We start from the raw sequence: 20,559 nt of genomic DNA, 5'->3' as shown, positions 1-20,559 counted from the left end.
GGTAGGAGACAGACAGGAAAGGATGGAGAGATGGAGGAGGGGAGGGGGATAGTGTGATCATGACACGCCATACAAGCGTCAAACACATTAGTACCACAGCTTGACGTGTTAAAGCACATGCGGTGATGATTAGGCCACCATGCACACCGATGAATCCACCAATATTGAGAGTTCTTTTGACTTGACTGCGACAGATGCTGCAAATCTGCAAATGCACCATGTAGGACTGATTCATAATGTTAGGGAGATCAGTTTGTGATGTTAAATCATTCATAAGAAAAATTAAATGTCAATTACCAACAATCCTCATACTACATTTTAGAGGGTGATTTCAACTAGGGTTGCCCCCTAATAGTCGACTAGCCGTTAGTCGATGAGAAGAGGCTTAGTCAACCAAAATTTAGTTGCTTAGTCACAGGAAAATAAAAAATAAAAAAAATCCACAGGAAGTGGCGAAGTCATGCAGTCTGTGACGGACAGATTGTTAACAACTGGTCTATGTGGTAATTACAGTACATCGGGCAGATATATGTCCTCAAATAAGGTTTATCATCTGAAACATGTAGCAGCTTTACATGGCCGCTCGCTTTAACGTTAACCTAGAAAAACGTGGGCTATTCAAGTGTTTGTGCGGAGTGTGAAAGCTGAATAGTAGCGCGCTTACTGCATGACGACTAACATGGAGGCAACGGTGCGATCACTTGCACCTAAAATACTCTGTCATTTTTGGTCATACAGATAAGAGTAATACATCTTTTGAATCTGTGAAGAGTCTACTTGTGTGCACTCACAAGAACAACAAAATGTTGTGCTTTTGTAAAATAATGAAAGCAAACAGGGTGCACTTTCTGCTGTCTCTCTCTGTGAACTTGAGCACGCCGGAAAAAAAAAAAAGAACCGAAACTCTATGTAAACTTGCCTCACAGACATAAAAAATATATCTATAGAAAGCGAAATGTCTACTGTTAAATGAACCAGTTCAAATGGAAAACAAATATTCTCAGGTTATGTAATCCGTATGGAGATGACGAGTCAGAATCGTCAACTTCATCACTGCACCCGAAAATACAGAAAACACTAGTTAATCAATTAATTATTAAAATGTTAAAAGGACAGTTCACCCAAAAATGAAAATGCTGTCATCATTTACACACACTCAAGTAATTCCAAACCTGTATGAATTTCTTTGTTCTGCTGAACACAAAGGAAGATATTTGGAAGAATGTTACCAAAAAGTAACCAAACAAATCTCGTGGGTGAGGGTGAGTAAATCATGACAGAATTTTCATTTTTGGGTGAACTATCCCTTTAAAGTAATCTCCTTGCTGTTTTTACCCGACACATTCATAATCATTACCTCTGCCTGTGCACCGTGGCAAGCTTTATGTATGCGCTTGAATGCTGATTAGGATATGTAGGCATTAAAGGCTCTTTATTATGTATATGTGGTTTATTAATAAACATGGGATTAGTCGACTAATCGCTTAAAATGAACGACTACTAGTCGACCAGAAAAATATTTAGTTGAGGGCAGCCCTAACTTCAACAGTGTTTCTCATTTCAAATATCAGGGAATTATGCCAAACATCTGCTGAACTTGTTGGTCATTGACTGTGTATGTGCACCTGCGGTATAATAACTTTCATTAAATTGCATCACTTTGGCATTATGGAAAATGATACTGTAATAATAAAAAAAATGCCTGCATATGTTTTGTTTTATATATTAGTTTATGAATTTAGTGTGTCTCTCGAAGGAGGTACTTTACTTTTGAACTTTCTATTCATCAAAGAATTCTGAAAAAAATCAGCCCAGGCTCATTAGAAAAACGTACCTGTGTCAACATTTTTGCAAAACGCAAAGTTTCAAAACTTTCAAAGTGAAATGTCCAGTGAGTGAGTTTTTTTATGTTGGAGTTTGTAGATATCACCGCAGTTCAGTACTGAAATGTCTGTATCACGTTTAATAACGTACACCTACACTAAACCCTAAACCTACCCGATAGTGTTAACAAAAGCAAATGTGACATAAAAACGCAATCGTAACCATGGCATTTTAACTTGTTTTTGAACTGTTGTCTTTGAGGTCTTTTACCTTGAGTTGTTTTTCGCGGGATTCGTCCCCTAGTTGTTCGCATCGCAAGTACAATTCAGTACCAGCTGAGCTACTGAACAAGCGTATAGACCTTATGCGCCAGAGAAACAAGCGCGCCGCCATCTTTATAATATTGTCTTTGAACTTACGTTTTTTTCTGTCAAAGAATAACTAGCTGGTGAAGTGGATTTACTTGTTGTAGAGTTAATAAAAATAATCATGAGCATTGTAATGTTTAAAGCAGATGTCTTAACAAATGTCAGTAGAACGGGAAGATTTTAAAACGAGCAGTTCATTCATAAATAAGTAAGATCACTGTGGAAATACAAACCGGAAGGCAAAAGACATCGAGTGCAGTGCTGAAAAGGGGCGGGGCTACATAAGGTCTATAGTGCTAGTAAAACTGAACATCTGGAGCTGGGTAAGTGATGCAAACTCCAAAATATATTCGTTTACAAATCATGCACTATGGTGAAAAGTGTTTTGAGGTTATAACATTGTAGTACAAGGAGCCGTGTGAAAACAAATCTATTAATCCATAATCTGGCCCTGTAATCATAATTGTGTGTGAAAACGACTAAAAGTGCTTGCCGTTTTACTGCCTCTAGTGTTCATTTCTGTTAGAAACTGCAGTGATATGTACATATTGGTACGTATTTTGCGTTTTGCAAAAATGCTGACACAGGTACGTTTTTTCCAGTGAGCCTGTGTTGAAAAAAATATATCACGGTTTCCTAAAAAAAAAAAAAAAAAAATTATAATAAAACATTGATGATAATAAGAAATGTTTCTTGAGCATCAAATCAAATCAGCATATCAGAATGATTTCTGAAGGATTATGTGACACTGAAGACTGAAAAATTCAGCTTTGCCATCACAGGAATAAATTTTAAAATATATTAGAATAGAAAATGATCATTTTAAATTTTTAATAGTATTTCACAATATTGCTGGTGAAACACACTTGGTGGAACATAAGATTCTTTCAAAATCATTAAAAAAATTACTAAACCCAAACTTTTTAATGGTAGTGTATGTTACAATAATAAAACGTCCTAAATAAACTTCTCATTGTACATTTTCCACTAAAGATAAAAGCTGATGGAAGACATGCAAAGGCGGTTTAATATTAGAATCACACCCCATCTGTCAAAAGTCGACACTTGAACTCGTAACATTACCTTGAACTTTTCACATTGTTCCCTGGTTGCCCTTCAGCAAATACTCATAAAAAACCCTTAAATCCTCTTCACATTCACCCAGTGGCTTGGCCATTTGTTATGCAGCAATGTGTTCAAGGTGGCTGTAAGGGAGCATGAAATAAGTGGGTTTTGCAGTAGACAGGGATACATCTAATCCTTCTCCCTGTCTCGCTTCAAAGGCAGCAGTCGGACGAATGATTCTCTTTACCTGACAAATGGCCTCAATCCACAATGCTGCACTTTCACAGCTCTGACTGTATCCTATACATGCGGATGTATGGATTTCTGGCTATGCTTATCAGTTTCACAAAACAGGTGGGTTTTGTTGTGGTCTATCACCAAGTACCGTACACTTCGCCTGTTTGTCATATTGCTAAGCAGTGTCAGAGAAGGTAGTTTGAAACTTTAGCTTGTCAAGATACAAGCTACAAAATGCAAAGTAGTTAATGAAAAAGCTACACTACAGTCCAGATAGATAGATAGATAGATAGATTACATTTGGAGAAACCACTATGACTCTGGTAAAACATCTAACATGCCTGAGACTTTTGCATAATATATCATACATATAAAAACCAACAAAACCAGAAAATACCATAATTTATAACTGGGCTAAAGATTTTTATATAAATATAATATTATTAATATCTGTATAATTACTTATAATATTAAACAATTATAATATAATAATATGAATTTGTTTTCACTACAAAAAAAAGTTGCAAAATGTTTAGGGATGAATCAGTTTTTTTTTTTTTTTTTTTTTTTTTTTTTTTTTAACAGGTTCATCAAATGGGTGAATATTATAAGGAAGACTTTTGATTATTGCCTTAGGTGTATAGCTTCATGTGCAAAACAATATTGTCATTATGGCTGTCAATATAATGTTAATTTAATGTGATTAATTCTAGAAAAAAAAAAATCACGGATGAATTCATGCACATAATCATACCCAGACCTGTGTGTACATACCATAATAAATGATTTTCAAGCATGAAAAACCACTCTTTTTTTTTTTTTTTTCCTTTTTTTGTGTGTGTGTGCTGCTGCTACAGGCAAAATTACAACATTTCCTAATATTACCAAAAATAGCAACATATAGCAGCATTTTGTAATTATATATTGCTTCTCACTAGAAAAAAATAATCTTGTTTGAAGTACAGCCACTCTACTGAACTATACGGAAGAGGATTAGGGCCAAGAAATAATCAAAAAAATAAAACCATCTTGAGATTAAAGTCATTACAATACGAGATTAAACTCTTTAAATTTCAAGAAATAAGTCGAAATACAATGTCGAGAATAAAATCAGTAAATTTCGAGAATAGCCGCTGTGTTTCGAGAAAAAAACTCGTTATATTTTGAGAAAAGAAGTCGAAATAAAATGTTGAGAATAAAATCATTACATTTCAAGAATAGTTGTGTTTCAAGAAAAAACTTGTTAAATTTCTAGAAAAAAAGTTGAAATACAATGTCGAGAATAAAATCAATACATTTCGAGAATAGTCGTTGTGTTTCGAGAAAAAAAACTTGTTAAATTTAGAGAAAAAAAGTTGAAATACAATGTTGAGAATAAAATCATTACATTTCGAGAATAGTCGTGTTTCACGAAAAAACTTGTTAAATTTAGAGAAAAAAATGAATCAGATCACTTAGTCAAGCTATATTTTAGGCTTTCTTTCGATAACAAAGAAATAAGATACCAAAATTGTAGATACCAGTGAAATTTCACAATTCTAGATTCCGACTTTTGCCATACTTTTATGTGTATTTGTCCGTTCAAGCGCAAAAAGAGTAGGCCTATTCGTGGGCTTTCTGTGTGTGCGCTATGGATAAAGCACCATATCCCTCACACCAGACGCGTCTCGTTCTCAAGTTCACCATGCAGGCAAAAAGCTCAATTCAAGAACGAAAAAAGTGACGTCTGTGTTTTACTGTAAATGTGCAAATGGAAACAGAAAGGGCAATCTGTATTCTGTATATCTCTACAAGCACAGACTTCAAATAGCCTACACAGAAAGAAAAATATTGAAAAATGTCTATACACACTCTTTCAGCCTAGGGTGAAGTCATTATGCTTATCTGCACATAGTATGGTTTATTAATAAGGTGTGTACAGAATTTGATCATTTAATACCATTAATATCAACGTTTTTCACGTGTTTTAGAATGTCCCATTTTCTTGTGAGTACATCACGTAAATTTTACTGTTTTTTTTTTCTTCCAAAAAGACCCAGCCACTTGCAAATTTTCCCGAAATTTAACAAGTTTTATTTCGAAATGCAACTGAATTGTCGAAATTTAATGATTTTATTCTCAACATTGTATTTAGACTTTTTTTCGAGTTAATCTCACATAATAATTATATATAATTATATATAATATATAATGACTTTAATCTTGAGATGTTTTATTTATTTTTTATTATTATTGCTTGGCCCTAATCCTCTTTAGTAGAACTGAGCAACTTTCATGCTGCTGAAAAGGTTGTTTAGTTTTGAGTGTTGCAAGTTACGCCTCAAGACAAGAAGTAATGTGTTCAAAAATCAGTTATTTAATTTTCTACACATGTACAGATGTCCTATATGTGCATCAAAGTATGAAATGAGCATGTGCTACAAGACAAACGACCGCAGATGCCAAATATATCTTATGAAAGAGCCCACACCAACCATCGCATCACTTCAGAATGGGAATTGATGTCATCCCTCAACCGTTCACTGGCTTGGCTGGCTGCAATAAAACAGTCTCGCATTGAAAACACATTAGCTCATGATTTACCATTTAGGGAAAATGACAGTCTAGTCTTTATTTGACTGGCCCTAAATAGACAAATGACTGTGGCCATGATGGTGAGAGAAAGCGAGCCAGAGACATATGAAAGAACAAAAGGCAGTCTTGCTCTTCTTGTTCCTTCAAAAGGACTGATGGAATGGAAAGCGAGTACGGAGGACTGCCGGTTCCAATGTGTCCTCCAGGGCACCGTGGTCAGCTGCACCCCACTGACTTGCGTTCTGACACGGATGTGTCCCCTGCTTACACTGCCCGGGCCCATATCGATCCTCGTGAAATCGGAACCATCATCTGTGACTGCTGGGCCCTCTGGGGGAGATGAGCTGATTAACATGGATAGACTGATGTCACCAGGCTTTCTCTGTTGGCCTACATGCAGACCGAGGCAGACCAAGGCGAATTACTGGAGACTTGAGCAGACGGCCTAAAATAAATATCCCCTGAAGTGATGGAAAGTGTATGACTGTGCATATCAAGACTGGCCAGAAATACTGAGCAAATGTTTTTAATGAATATCTCACTCTTAAGGCCAATTCACACTGCAGTGATAGACGGCAACAGACAGTTTGTCTGGTTTTGTAGGATCAGTATGTTACGCCTGTCGGTGTCTGTTGGTGTTGGTTGGCTCTCGTTTTCGCAGACTGAACGTGATGAGTCGGCATTTGTCCTGTCATGGACTGTTGACTTACTGTGATGTGGTGATTGTCCGCATTGGTTGTAGTCTGTCTGTGCAGTCTGAATTGGTCTTTAGAAGAAATTTTTCTATATAGAACCGCACCACTGTCAGGCGCTTCATAAATAGAACCTTTTAGGTTTTTTTTTTTTTTTTTTTTTTAATTAATAATTTTGTTTTAATTAATTTTTCATTTTAATTACATTTTGTGGATTAAGCAGTTTGTAAACATACTTTATCAGTAGATATATATAGATATATATGACTTTGTCCTTAAAGTCTACATTAAGTCATAATTGATCTGTGTTTTTCATTACGATTTTTTGGCTCATTTATTTGTTGCTCATTATTATCATCAATGATGAAATCAATGTTTTCAGTGAATTAAAATCAATGTTTTTGGAACATATTTTTTGGAAACCGCAGTACTATATATATATATATATATATATATATATATATATATATATATATTTATTTATTTATATATTTATATATATATTTATATATTTATTTATTTTTTTTTATATTTTTTTTTTTTTTAATAAAGCAATAAGTGCAAAGAAGCCATAGTTTACAGTGATTTTTAGGGAACAGACAAATGGGGTTAATTTTAAAATATATTAAAACAGGTATTTTAAATTGCAATAATATTGCTATTTTTACTATATTTTTGATCAATTTTAAGAGGCTTAAGTATGGAAGCCCGTTTCCGCCACTAAATAAAAAAATAAAAAGAGTAATTGCGAAATATCTCAGAATTCTGACTTTTTATCTCGCAATTGCGAGTTTACATCTCACAATTGCGTGATGTAAAGTCAGAATTGCGAGATATAAACTCGCAATTGCGTGATATAAAGTCAGAATTCTAACTTTTTTCTCGCAGTTCTGACTTTTTGTCTCGCAATTGCGAGTTATAAAGTCACAATTCTGAGATATAAACACGCAATTGCGTCATATAAAGTCACAATTCTGAAATATAAACTCGCAATTGCGAGAAAAAAAGTCAGAATTGCGACTTTATTTCAATTTCAATTCAATTTTCAATTTCAATTTTATTTGTATAGCACATTTACAACAGCCCCCAGGCTGACCAAAGTGCTTTACAGAAGAACAAGAATATTACACATGCATGGAAAATAGATCAGAGAAAAATTTAAAACCACCCATTTAAAAATTTAACATATCACAGTAGTCAATACACTAAGGAAAATAAAAAAGTTTTTAGCAAGGACTTAAAGGTAGACAAGGAAGGGGCCAGTCTAATCTCTAAGGGCAGGGTATTCCAGAGTCGAGGCCCTGCCACCGCAAATGCACGCTCCCCTCTACGCTTTAGTCTAGCGCGAGGAACCACCAACAAGGCCAAGTCACAGGATCGTAGGCTTCTAGATGGAGTATAAGGATGAAGAAGTTCAGATAAATAGACAGGAGCTTTGTTATGTAGGGATTTATAAACGAAAAGGAGAATTTTAAAGTCTATTCTCTGACAAATTGGCAACCAGTGAAGGGATCTAAGAATTGGAGATTATATCTCCATTATATCTTATTGGACTTTATATCTCAGAATTGTGACTTTTTTTCTCGCAATTGCGAGTTTATATCTCAGAATTGTGACTTTATATCACGCAATTGCGAGTTTATATCTCGCAATTCTGACTTTATATCATGCAATTGCAAGTTTATATCTCAGAATTATGACTTTATATCACGCAATTGCGAGTTTATATCTCGCAATTCTGACTTTATATCACGCAATTGCGAGTTTATATCTCAGAATTGTGACTTTATAACTCGCAATTGCGAGATAAAAAGTCAGAATTCTGAGATAAAAAGTCACAATTACTCTTTTTATTTTTTTTTTATTTAGTGGCGGAAACGGGCTTCCATACTTAAGAGACTTCTTTTAAAAACACTTTTTTATTCTTTTGTGTTAATCACAGCTAATTTTCAATGGCCATCAATGGAGAAAGATTTTTGGTATCCAGATGGTGTAGTTATAGCATATAACAACAGGGGTTAACTAGACACATATTTTTGAACCCCATTTGATACAATGAATTCTAAAAGTCCCATCAGATTATAGCATTTCTTGTGGACTGAACACCTAAAACTGTTTTACTCAGATTCTCAATAGACTGCTCAGTAAATTCACTAGTTAAAAGGTGTGAATGAATGCCCGTGACCTTTCCATGATTTTCCAATTGTTCTTGATTACTGAATGAGTTTTTAGAAATAATTTTATAGAGCTCAATTTCTAACCAAATAAATATTTTAGAGATGAGAATAATTACACAAACCTTTCTTTCATTACAGACATATCCCAACTTTTCAATGACTTTTGAAAGATTGTATTATTTCTCATTACTTTTTTAGGCCTGAAAATATCTTTTTTTTTTTTTTCCTTTTCCATAACTGTGAACCTATTGCATTTAGACCAAAGTGTTTGTATTCCATAACATACAAAAACTTTTTCAGCCCCCTAACATTCAGTGCACTGCAAAGCTAACATTACAAAGCACATTTGACAAAGTCTTAATGCATTTTCCACCACAGGCAGCTATCAACCCGTCAACGCTGGCTACTTTTCAACAAATCACAGATTTTTTTTTTTTTTTTTAAATGACATTTTCCCTCAAAGTCATGGTATACAGAACAAAATCCTTTGCAAGAGCCCCAACTGTTTCAATTTGGGCTGTGAAATGCACTTGCCTCTTTTTAAAAAAGCAGCTGTACTTCAAATGACTTATTCACTGCCAGAAATGGGGATTTTTCAAGCTTCCTGCAGGCAACTGCATTTTCCAAGCATTCAAAACTTAAAAAAAAACAAACAAAAAAAAAAACAACAACGTCAGCATCGCTTTTCTTTTATTCAGCATAGATCTGTGTCAACATTTAGCTGACATAGAGTACTCGTATTTTTCTCTGACAGCATTAGAGCACTAAACCCAAAATGTATAAAGCATGTACAATTGTGCTTTGCCAGTGTTGATGGATGTCAGTTTTCTGACAGCAGAGGTGATATACCATATTCAATGCAACAGCTTTGATCTTTGTAAAATCATCACCTGTTGTTTCAGACTTGTACTCTTCTTGTTGTAATGATTTCCTTTTTTGTTTTCACAGAGCAGCTAGATCATTCTGTCAAAATGCTTATGGCTGCAAATAATGACTATTACTCCTGAGGAAATCAATGAACATGTGTTTAATGTTGAGTTGAAAGCCAATCGCTTTAATACACCATTACGCCAGTTATGCATGAAGAGACCTAGTTCTTTACTCAAAAAAAAAATGGGTTTCTTTCATATCTTAGTGCATATTACATTCCATGGAGTTAAAATAAGGTATTTTCCATGCTGTGCTCTTTCTTCACATTGGTTTCCAACTCCTTCCAGAAAAGAAAAAAATGCAGACAGCAGCAATGAATGCACCATTGTGCTTCAGTTCATATGTTTAGATCATAACCCCAAGAAAAGGGCCTGATTCCATTTCTAGACGCTGCTTGCTATGCCCTTTTACACAGGCTAGTAAATGCATTTCTTTTATTTGGGTTGATGATGGTTCTTCAAATCATAAGTAGAAAATAATGATTGCCGTGATCAAAGTTTATGGTTATAATTTAAGTGGAGCACTTCAATAACAGTTAAAGGCAAAAGCCATCACATTGACCATCTTTATCCCTGGACATTGAGGTCATTTCTTATGTCTGAGGTACATTCACATCATTTTCTCATCTCCATTACTGCCTGCACTCTCTGTGAACTTGACTTTTAGTGTAACTGCAAGCCAACCGCTTCAATTTTACGTTGTTCCATTCATCACTCACTTTCTCCCCTCATTGTTTCTTTTTCCTGAAAAAGTCTTGTTGCTCATGTGCTTTAAAGCTCATAGACTCAAGGTCAGATCTTACTGGAGATAACATTTTAAAGGTTGGCTGTCTGTTATTGCGCTGTTGCCCTATAGACAGTGTGAAAAGAGATGTGTTTGTGTAGGTTTATCTACTCTTGTGTCAGGTTGTATATCATGGATTCTGTAACACAGTTTTTTTTTTTTTTTTTTTCTTTTTCTCATTACCAAAAAGATACAAGGTTGTAATGATTCAGTATGTTTTATAACAGTTCTGCATGGAGGTGAAAATTTATATCCATTTCATCCATTTAAGAGAATTATGGCTATGCATTTTTGCAGATGGCGCTGCGTACACTCGCAGATATATGGGGACACTGCACTTGTTCCCAGAGAAACGCCTTGGCAGTCGTCAGGCGCTATGAGGCAGTTTGTTCTGTGACAGTTGTGCGAAACATCCTGTCAGCTTCCAACACGGCTCATCATTAATGCCTAAATGATTACGCGGCCATGAAACAAATACATTATTCATCAAAAAGACACTGCAGAAGAAAAACTACACACAAAGATCTCGCCCCTAAATCTGACTCCAGATGATCATACACACACACACTCCTGCTGTTCGCAACACATGATTTACATTACGCTGAAAGCTTGTTTGTTGTACGGGTGCTGGGCTTGGTGTTAATGTCATTTCCAGCCTTTGGATATTTCTGTTTGCCTTGTCAGCGTCTGACAGACATTCTCTGGATTCCCGTGAGATGCGCACTAGTGCATTTTACAATAGGAATATTTTGTTCTAAGTTTTGCTTTCATGCATTTAATTTGAATAACAACATTAAGCTTGCGAAAGGCCCTGCATAAACAAAAATCAATTTACTTATAGTGTTATTTTATTTGTTTATTTTTTCATACATAAATTGAGAGAGAATCATCAAAGGTCTGTAAGAGATTGATATAGAGGAGACTAGGAGCAAATTAAACATTTATACGTGCCAAAAGAAAATGTACTATAAATAAAGTTAGCATAAGAAAGATGAGATCATAATATAGATATTAAAAGAATTATTATTTTAGAAAGAACTATTAGGAGTTATAGTTGCCCATTAGGAATTTGGAATAATGTATGTTTAAAATAAAAGTCTAAGTGAGCCCTACATTATAATTATCTAAAATAAATTAAATCTATTTTGGCAAATATATATTTAGAGAAGCTGAGGATTAAAAAGGCTATATATATATATATATATATATATATATATATATATATATATATTTTTTTTTTTTTTTTTTTTTTTTTTAAATAACATTAACATTTTTATTTTTGATAATAAAAATGTTAATGTTCATTTTAGTTCACAATCTATTAACTAATGTTAACAGATACAGCTTTAGATCTTAAAAAGCATTAGTAAATGCAGATATTAACTAACTAATTTTAATAAATGCTGTCAAAGTATTGTTAGTTAGTTTAATGTAGTTAATTAATGTTAACAATAACACTTTATTGAAAAGATCTATCTATCTATCTTAGTTAATGTTAATCGCAACATGAATTCATTATTAAAATCAAATGTTGTATTTGTTAGTATTATTTAATGAACCTGAACTAACATGGACTAACAATTAACATTTTTATTAAAAAAAAATGGTAACACTTTATTTACTTTACAGTGTCCTTGTTACACGTTACATGTAGTTACTGAAGTAATAACTATAAATTATGCATAATTACATGCAACTAACCCTAAACCAAACCAAACCCTAATCCTAACCCTATAGTAAGTACATGTAGTTAATTGTTATTACTCAGTACTTAAATATTTAATGACACTGTAACACGGACACCTTAAAATAAAGTGTAACCAAAAAAAAAAAAAAAAAAACAACTTTTAGATTAATAAATACTGATACAAATATATTGCTCATTGTTAATGTTAATTAATGCATTAGCTTACTAATATGACTATTGTAAATTGATTGTATGATAGTTACCAAAGACAGTTAGCATCTTTCATTCATGTAAACTATTAACCAACAACCTAGAAAATAAAAGAGATATAAATCTGAATTGATCCAAACATCAGATAATAATTAATAACTAATTTGTATAAAAAATCTGCAATGCAGTGAAACGATTGCACCCATTTTTCTCAGACAGAGTGAACAAGCTATGTGCCGAAAAAGCGTCATAACTCTAGCTTTTTACTCTAACAATTTACGGCGTCCCCTCCTCTCTAATATCATTGCATGCTCTTCTATCACTTTGTTTGATTGCAGCTCTTAAGATGTCTACAAGTGTGCTTGAGTGGCCCCTTGATGGCTATTCTCACACCGTTTTCCTCGCCGAATGTACTAAAGCACATGATTTTAATTATGGATCCAGAAGCTGAAACACTGATGGGTCCATCTACATTCTCATTGTATCTTATGCATGCTTCATTTACCTTCTGCAAGAACACGTTGTACAGGAGATACAGCTATCTCTTAATACCAGGTCATTTAATTATGCATAACAATGAGAATAAAAGCATATGGCCTCTCAAGCACATGAGTTTTTAGGTAATTTACACTGTAAAAAAGAATTGTTGGTTTAACTTAAAAAAAGTAAGTTATCTAGTTCATTGAAATTAAAATTTTGAGTTACTACAATGAAAGCGATTGGTTTAATCAACAGAAACTGAAAATATTAATTATCTAAGTTGATTTGACAAAAGAAAAAATGTGATAAATCATGAAAATATTTATTTTTACAGTGTAGACATTAAATACGCTTGGTTGATATATTAAACATATATATATATATATATATATATATATATATATGGTAACACTTTATTTTACAGTGCCATAGTTACACGTTACTACATGAACTTACTATAGTAATAACAGTAAATTATGCATAATTACAAGTAACAAACCCTAAACCAAACCCTAACTGTAACTCTATAGTAGTACATGTAGTTAATTACTATTACTCAGTACTTATTTGAGTAATTACAATGTAAATGCGGCACTGTAAAATAAAGTGTAACCATATATATTTGTAGGTATTTGTAATATTTAGCATAGTAATATTTATTTAACATGTACATAAATTGTATTTTAAAAAGAATGAAAATGGTTGCCCTTCCGTATTACATAATGCACCTAATGATGAGAGCAAGTCAATCAAAAAGCATATCTACTGGCAATTTTCTGCAATATTCCAGTTCAGACGTCACAGCCTTTCAAGAAAATGAATGTGCCTTCAGGCTGAGCAGTTACTCAAGAGATCTGGATACTGACTGACTCTGAATCAAAGCTCCATCATGAATATATTATTACAGTCCGGAACCTGCAAAAAATACTTTTCTGAAAATCATAAACCAAAGTTGCGATGAGGGAAGAGGAGATTCATTTAGGAGAATTTGGAAGCTGCCTGAGAGCATAGCTGAAGTGAGTAAGAACGGCTTGAGGACAAGCCCCCAGCAGCCAGCACCTAGCATCATTCCCATCGATTTGAATCTGGAGCCAACTACCTTCAAACTGCTCGACATAATTCACTGCCAGTGGCATCAAAGTACTGCAGCACTGCCGAGGCTCTTGGGCTTCAAAACTTTCTCTTCAATCAGTCAGTAGTCCTTTATCCCAGCCTCCACACAGCAATAAGGAAGTTATCATAATGCTCTGGAAATATATATCTGTAATGTATTCTCACAGCTCAAATTGCATGCAAAAGACTGATTGCACACTTCCCAGACTTATGAATTTCAAATGCATAAGCAAAACTGCATGCACGCAATTAAAAAAAAAAAAAAAAAAAAGCGCATAAACTATACTGGAACCAGCTGTATATATAATGAACTCAATACATCAGCATCAATGAAACAGCCTTGCTCCCTCTCATTCTGCGTAAACCGATTAGAGCTCACAATTTATTTCAAATCAAAGCATGACGTCTCCATCTAGAGCAGCAAGTGTTCTGCTGGTCAGGCCTCTCATTGATGTGCAAGGCATGTGCGGCTTGCCCATTCTCAGCCACACCAGGAAACAGCCACACAGAGGCTCATTGTACCACGCAAAGGAAATCACTCCATTTGAAAGTGGATGAAAAACATTCTCTCACATCAAGCACTGTAGCCAGTGCACTCTTTCTTTCTTTTTTTTTTTTCTATAGGGCAAAAACATTTGGCTCACTTTGAAATCAAACTGCTCAGATAGGTTGCAAACATTTTTAAAAGGTAATGAATTATGAATGAAATGCATGTACGTAATGTACCCCAGAGTTTATGAGTACAGAAATGATATGGAGCTCTCTTTACATTTATGTAGACAAACAAACAAATTAAAAATAAATCCAGAAATGCATATACCCTATTTCTGTGCTGATAGGAAACAATAACACTCATCTGATTTATGGCGCAGGAAACTGCTGCATCATTTTTCAAGTATTTAACTCGTCTACAATAAGGCATATTTAGAAATTCAGCAATATATCTCTACCAGCCATTACAGACTCATTTTAGCACCTTGGACAGCAACCGTTATGTCCACAGTCAAAGACGATCTGATTTAAATTTAGAAATTAATGAGTGAACGCATAAGGAATAATAGATCAGGTGCTACAGCAAGCAAGTCGATGTGCCACGATATGTAAACAAAAAATTCAGGCAAATAGAAATGATCAAATAATTTTCTGCACCATTTGACAATGCTTCATGACATAGAAACTAGGCAAATACAAGTACTATATATGCTGAGACTACACACACACACACACACACACACACTGCCGCTAAAAGAGATCAGGCATGCTGCAGAATACTGCACAATCCACATCCATCACAGAATGCATGGGAAACTTAATTCAATTTAAGCTGAAATCACCTGATCTTAGAACCGTAAAACATGGAAAACAATATTCTCCCAACACTAGAGTACCATTTGACTTTTTTTTCCGTTTAATGCAATGGACAAATAATTCTATTTTACATAAAGAGTCTTAAAATACAGCACTTATAAAAATTTGATTAGCAGAAAGCAGAGATAAAATTCTTCAAGTGCAAAGGCACTTCTGGAACCAGGAATTTGTGTTGCACTCACCATCCAACATGTTCTACAGGAATGTCATTTCAACAACCCTGTCGTTTGAGAGAAAATATATTTCATATTACAAAAAAGCATGGAGCTGTAAGCTATACATATTCTTGCGACAACTGCTACAGTCTTTATGTTTCAAGTAGAAGAAATAATTTAAACCTTAGAGAAAATAATATATCATCTTTAAATTGCGGGTATGTATACAGCCTCTAAAAGAAGATGGAAGGCTTAGGTCTGTGGTGGTGGTGTTATTATTGTCTCTTGTGGTTGAATACACAGATGATACAGTTTTACAGGGACTCAGTCTTACAACTGACTCATCGCAGTTTGTTTCTCCAAAACTTCGAGGTAGTCCGGCTCGGTTTTAAGCTTGTTGGATAGCAAAGGATGCTCGTTTTTGGACTGTGCAGCATATTTTCTGGGGGTCCCGTAGAGAACAGTTTTGTTTAATCGATCCTGGTTGTGTCGCCGGGCGGTTTCGTAGGGTGGGATGAAGGATTTTTTGGGTAAAGTGCAAAAGTTATAGCTGAGTGGCCCGGATTGGGGCAGATCTTTTGCTCTCTCCACAATGTTCTGATAAAGCAGTTCCGGTTCACGGTTGGCGCACGGCTGCTTATCAATGAACTCCACTGTGCTTATGGTGAAAGCTGGGCTTCGATCAAGCTCCTCCTTCTTGGGGTCAAGAGTGCTGAAGCTCAGCTCCTTCAGGTTCCGATAATAGGCCACCTGCTCGCTCTCCTTCTGCATGTAGATGGGGTTCTGACACATCTGACCCACCGGCGGAGGGATGTAGTTGTACACGTGGTTGTCGGTTTTATCCGCATTGGCATCTGCATTGTATGAGCCATACTGTACTTGGAAAGAGTTCAAGTCCAAATGGTTATTGGTGCCTGAGGGAACGTTCTCCACTCCCTTGCGACGTTTGAGGACAAATACGAACAATCCTGCCCCGAAGCACACGGACAGAATGAACACAACGAGCAGGCCCAAGATGAGAACGGACAAGGGCACCTCTGGAGGCATCTCCGGCATTCTGTCCGTAGGGGTTACGGCAGAAGAAGGGGTCGCCTCGGTGCTCGAGCTCTCAACAGTCGGGGGTTTAGTCACAGGAACCTCATCAGTCTCTGGGCAGATGGCATCATTTCGGAGGGAGCGCAAGAGCCGGCCTGCATGCTTGGATGGTGAGTCACATGTGATCTCATTCACCACTACGCTGGTGCTGGACAGCTCCATCCAGTTCTTAAGCTCCACAATGTCGCAGGTGCAGTCCCACGGATTCTCCTGGAGGTCGATCTGAATGAAGGCAGAGAGCTGGTCCAGCACGCCGCGCACTGGGAGATGAGAAAAATGATTGTTTCTGAGATTAAGCCTTGTCAGCATGGTACCTCCAAACACATTGTCGGGAAGGGATCTCAGCAGGTTATTATTAAGGAACAATAGCTGCAGATTGTGCAGCGAGTTGAAGGTGTGGGGTAAAATCTCTTTAATGATGTTGTATTCCAGGTAGAGATATTGCAAGCTCTGCAGCCCAGCGAATAAAGACTGGGACAGGCTTTCAATGTAGTTGCCATTTAGATAGAGCCTCCGTAAACTTGTGAGATTCTCAAAGGCTCCGTCCTGAATGATTGCTATTCTGTTATTCCCTAAGTGCAGGAGCTCAAGGGAGCTGTATTCTGTCAGATCCGTTCTGTATATGGTCTGCAAATAGTTACCGGTTAAATGCAGTTTCTTTGGATACGATGGTTTGGGTTGAAGTTCAGAGATGTTCTGAAGCTTGCGCTCCTGACAATTGATGTTTAATCCACTGTCGGAATTTTGCGACGTGCACACGCAAATGCTCGGGCACGTCATTGGGACAGGTGAACGCGTCTGGTAGACCATGATAGGCCCGAATACATGTTTATCTCTGGACGTGACACGAGGAGTGGGGCGGTATCTCATTTTGGGGGGGCGGGAGGCCTTGGGGGCTCTTGTCGGTGTGACTCGAGGCCGCAGGGTTGGAGACGGACCCTGATATTGTGAATCAGACGGCGGTTGCATCGCACGATGACTTGCGTCTCCAGGATTGCGCCTGGGGCAAAGGTCTTGCTTGATCAGCTGCGTGACATCTTTGCCGTGCAGTCTGAACGGCGTCTCACACACGATATCCCCCACAAAGACGGAAATTGTATCCAGCCAGGCTTTCAGGGGTATCAAATCACAAGTGCAATTCCACGGGTTCTCTTCCAGCTGAATCTCCATTATTCCACCTATATGCTCTAGAACACCAGCAAACGGCAGCATCTTCAGTCGGTTTCCCCTTAAATCCAAATGTGTCAACATGACAAAGCGGAATATGTTGTTAGGTAGAGAGAGCAAAAGGTTGTCGTTGAGTATCAGGACTTTGAGTTTATTCAGTTTGTTGAAAGCCCCTGCCTCTATGGCACTAATGTAATTATAATCAGCTTGCAAATACTCCAAACTCTCCAAACCAGAAAAAGTGTCCTCTCTTATTATCTCCAAGTTATTATTATTGAGATGAAGACGCTTCAAGTTTTTTAACCCATTGAATGCCCCTGTTTTGATCTCCTGCAAGCCATTATTACCCAAATGAAGAGATGTTACATTACCATAATTGAAGAATTCGTTCGGGCTTATCTTGGTGAGAAAGTTTCCATTCAGAAAGAGCTGGCTGATTTTGTTTTGCGGAGGCTGGAACTGAATGACCGTGGTAAAACCCTTGTTTTCACAATTGATATTCAATGCGTTCTCCTTTTCCTCGCAGGAGCACCGGTTCTTGCAAATGTCTTTGGAAGTTTTGCGGCTGTCTGTCTTTGAAGGGAAACTGGTGACTGTTAAAATGCTCAGCAAGAGAATGTTGTTCAGCATTTTTACAGCAATAATGCCGAAAGCCCCAGCATTAATGTGCAAATCTCAAAACAGGCATGCACAGCCCCAAAGAAGATTTTTAAAAGGCGCACAAAAGCGCACAGCTCTCCATTGACCCTCCTTAATTCCCAAAAGGCGGAATGGAGAAGGCATCCATCACCGAGCGCACTGTGAACGCTGCCGGACCGAACGCATCGTCGTCCCTCGCAGTGATAGTGAAATCCCGGGCTAATGAGCAAGCATTCATGCAGCAGTTTGAAGCGCATCCGAGGCACCCACAGTTCTGAGTCTCGGAGCTTAAACTGTCCTTTTCACCTGCAGCGCGAGAGATATTCACACGAAAGCAACTTTACGCCTGTGATCCTGCATGGCGACAGTCAACTTGACGGTGCGTGATGCGCGGGATAACTGAGCGCTATGCGAGCGAGCTTCAGAGTGAGAGAGATAGACTCCGCGCTTGCTCACTCACTCCCACCAGGAGCGCGCGCATATGTATGTATGTGTGTCTGTGTGTGTATGTGCTGGGTGAGAGTGTGTGAGCTCTGCGTGGTATTCCGACGTCACCAGACATGAGTGAGTAGATGTTTTCCTCTGCTAGTCAAATACATTAGTTTTTTTATAACAACAATAACATGTTATTGTTATTTGCAGACTTGCGTTTATCACTGCTTGATAAATGTTGTTTTAAGATAGAATTCATGGCCTTTTTGTTTTATTTATTTTTGATATTGTATGGCATTTTACGTTTTATTTCTTTAATTATTGCTTTTATTTAATCTATTTATGAACTATTGCTGTGTGTGTTCTAACGCGTCTTGTACTCTTACTTTGTATTAAAACAGTTGTAAAGATATGACTTTATGCTTGTTAAGAAGAAGAAGGAGAACAACAACAACAACAACGTCACGGTTCTGTTTGCCCGTGTTTATTATTTTTCTATATAGGCTTATAATGGTGTTAACATTAATTTGTAGCACAACGAGGCTAAATGAGAGGTAAATAAACATAATAAAATCAGATTTCTGTACAGTTTCTGTAATTAAAGTTTCTGGCATTGACAAAAGCCGTTGTTCTAATCATAATCGGCCACTAGGAGGCGCAAGTAGCTCCAATATATACGGTGTATATATATAAAACATGCATATGCAGGGGTAAAGACAGCGTCAACAGGGATCTTAAAATAAGAGAAAAGATAAAAATAAAGAAACCTTTGATTTTCCCCAGATTGCTTTGGTGTTTATTTTACTTATCCGTTCCTCTTGCTTATTTACTGACTGCTGCTTAGCAAAGCGAAATTTGAGACTTAATTCATGACTCGTTGTAATATTAAGAACCAGCTTAAATTGCAATTACAAAGCACCTTCAGGCATAAGGTAATACGTCATAAATTATTGATTTACATGGTGCACACTGGCAAGAGAATTCATGATAGATAGCCAAGAAAAGGAGGACAATATGCCCAAGGCACTAAGGCCAAACTCAGCCAATACTGGAGAGCACTGTAACACCATCAGTTTTCAACCCATTAGAAATGATAATAGATGACTCTAGCAACAGCAAAATAAATAAATATATAAATAAATATTTATATAATACTATATTAATTATAATAAATTACATAATTAATTATAATAAAATTATTATATCCAATTTGAGGTAATCAAATAAATACATTTCATTTTTTTTTTTTTTTTTTTTTTGTCTTATAATCAGCAGGTTCTTGTTTAGTTTTACATATGACACCCAGATGCAACTGTTTATTTGTGTTTATTTGTCTATACTTAGTTGTCTCCAATTTTATTGTAGATTATTTGCTATTAGTGCTTTGTAGAATTTTTCTACTTTATTTTGTAGCAGATATGGGAATATTATATCTAGGTTTAAAAAAAACAACAACAACAACAAAAATGGTTTTCAGACACCAAAACAAAATGTGTTACTAAACTCAAATGATTGAATGAAAATTAATACATCAATCATCTGTTAGGAGAATGTGCAAAGTGA

At 36.2% G+C, this 20,559-nt stretch overlaps 1 protein-coding gene across 1 annotated transcript; it reads right to left on the bottom strand.

The window, feature by feature from the left end:
• Positions 1-13,399: 13,399 nt before the first annotated feature.
• slitrk2 (SLIT and NTRK-like family, member 2) lies at positions 13,400-20,110 on the bottom strand. Its single transcript, XM_051860922.1, has one exon. The coding sequence runs from the start codon at positions 18,553-18,555 to the stop codon at positions 15,994-15,996; it is 2,562 nt and encodes an 853-aa protein (XP_051716882.1). The 5' UTR covers positions 18,556-20,110; the 3' UTR covers positions 13,400-15,993.
• Between the last annotated feature and the right edge of the window lie 449 nt (positions 20,111-20,559).

This window comes from Ctenopharyngodon idella, chromosome 14, assembly GCF_019924925.1.
Source record: "Ctenopharyngodon idella isolate HZGC_01 chromosome 14, HZGC01, whole genome shotgun sequence".
Taxonomy (NCBI): Eukaryota; Metazoa; Chordata; class Actinopteri; order Cypriniformes; family Xenocyprididae; genus Ctenopharyngodon; species Ctenopharyngodon idella.
Note: the sequence above shows the minus strand (reverse complement) of the source record. Positions and strands in the feature narration are given on the sequence as shown.

Bases quoted from the DNA above. Each gene is read 5' to 3' on its own strand.
- slitrk2 (XM_051860922.1), bottom strand. From the start codon at position 18,555: ATGCTGAACAACATTCTCTTGCTGAGCATTTTAACAGTCACCAGTTTC.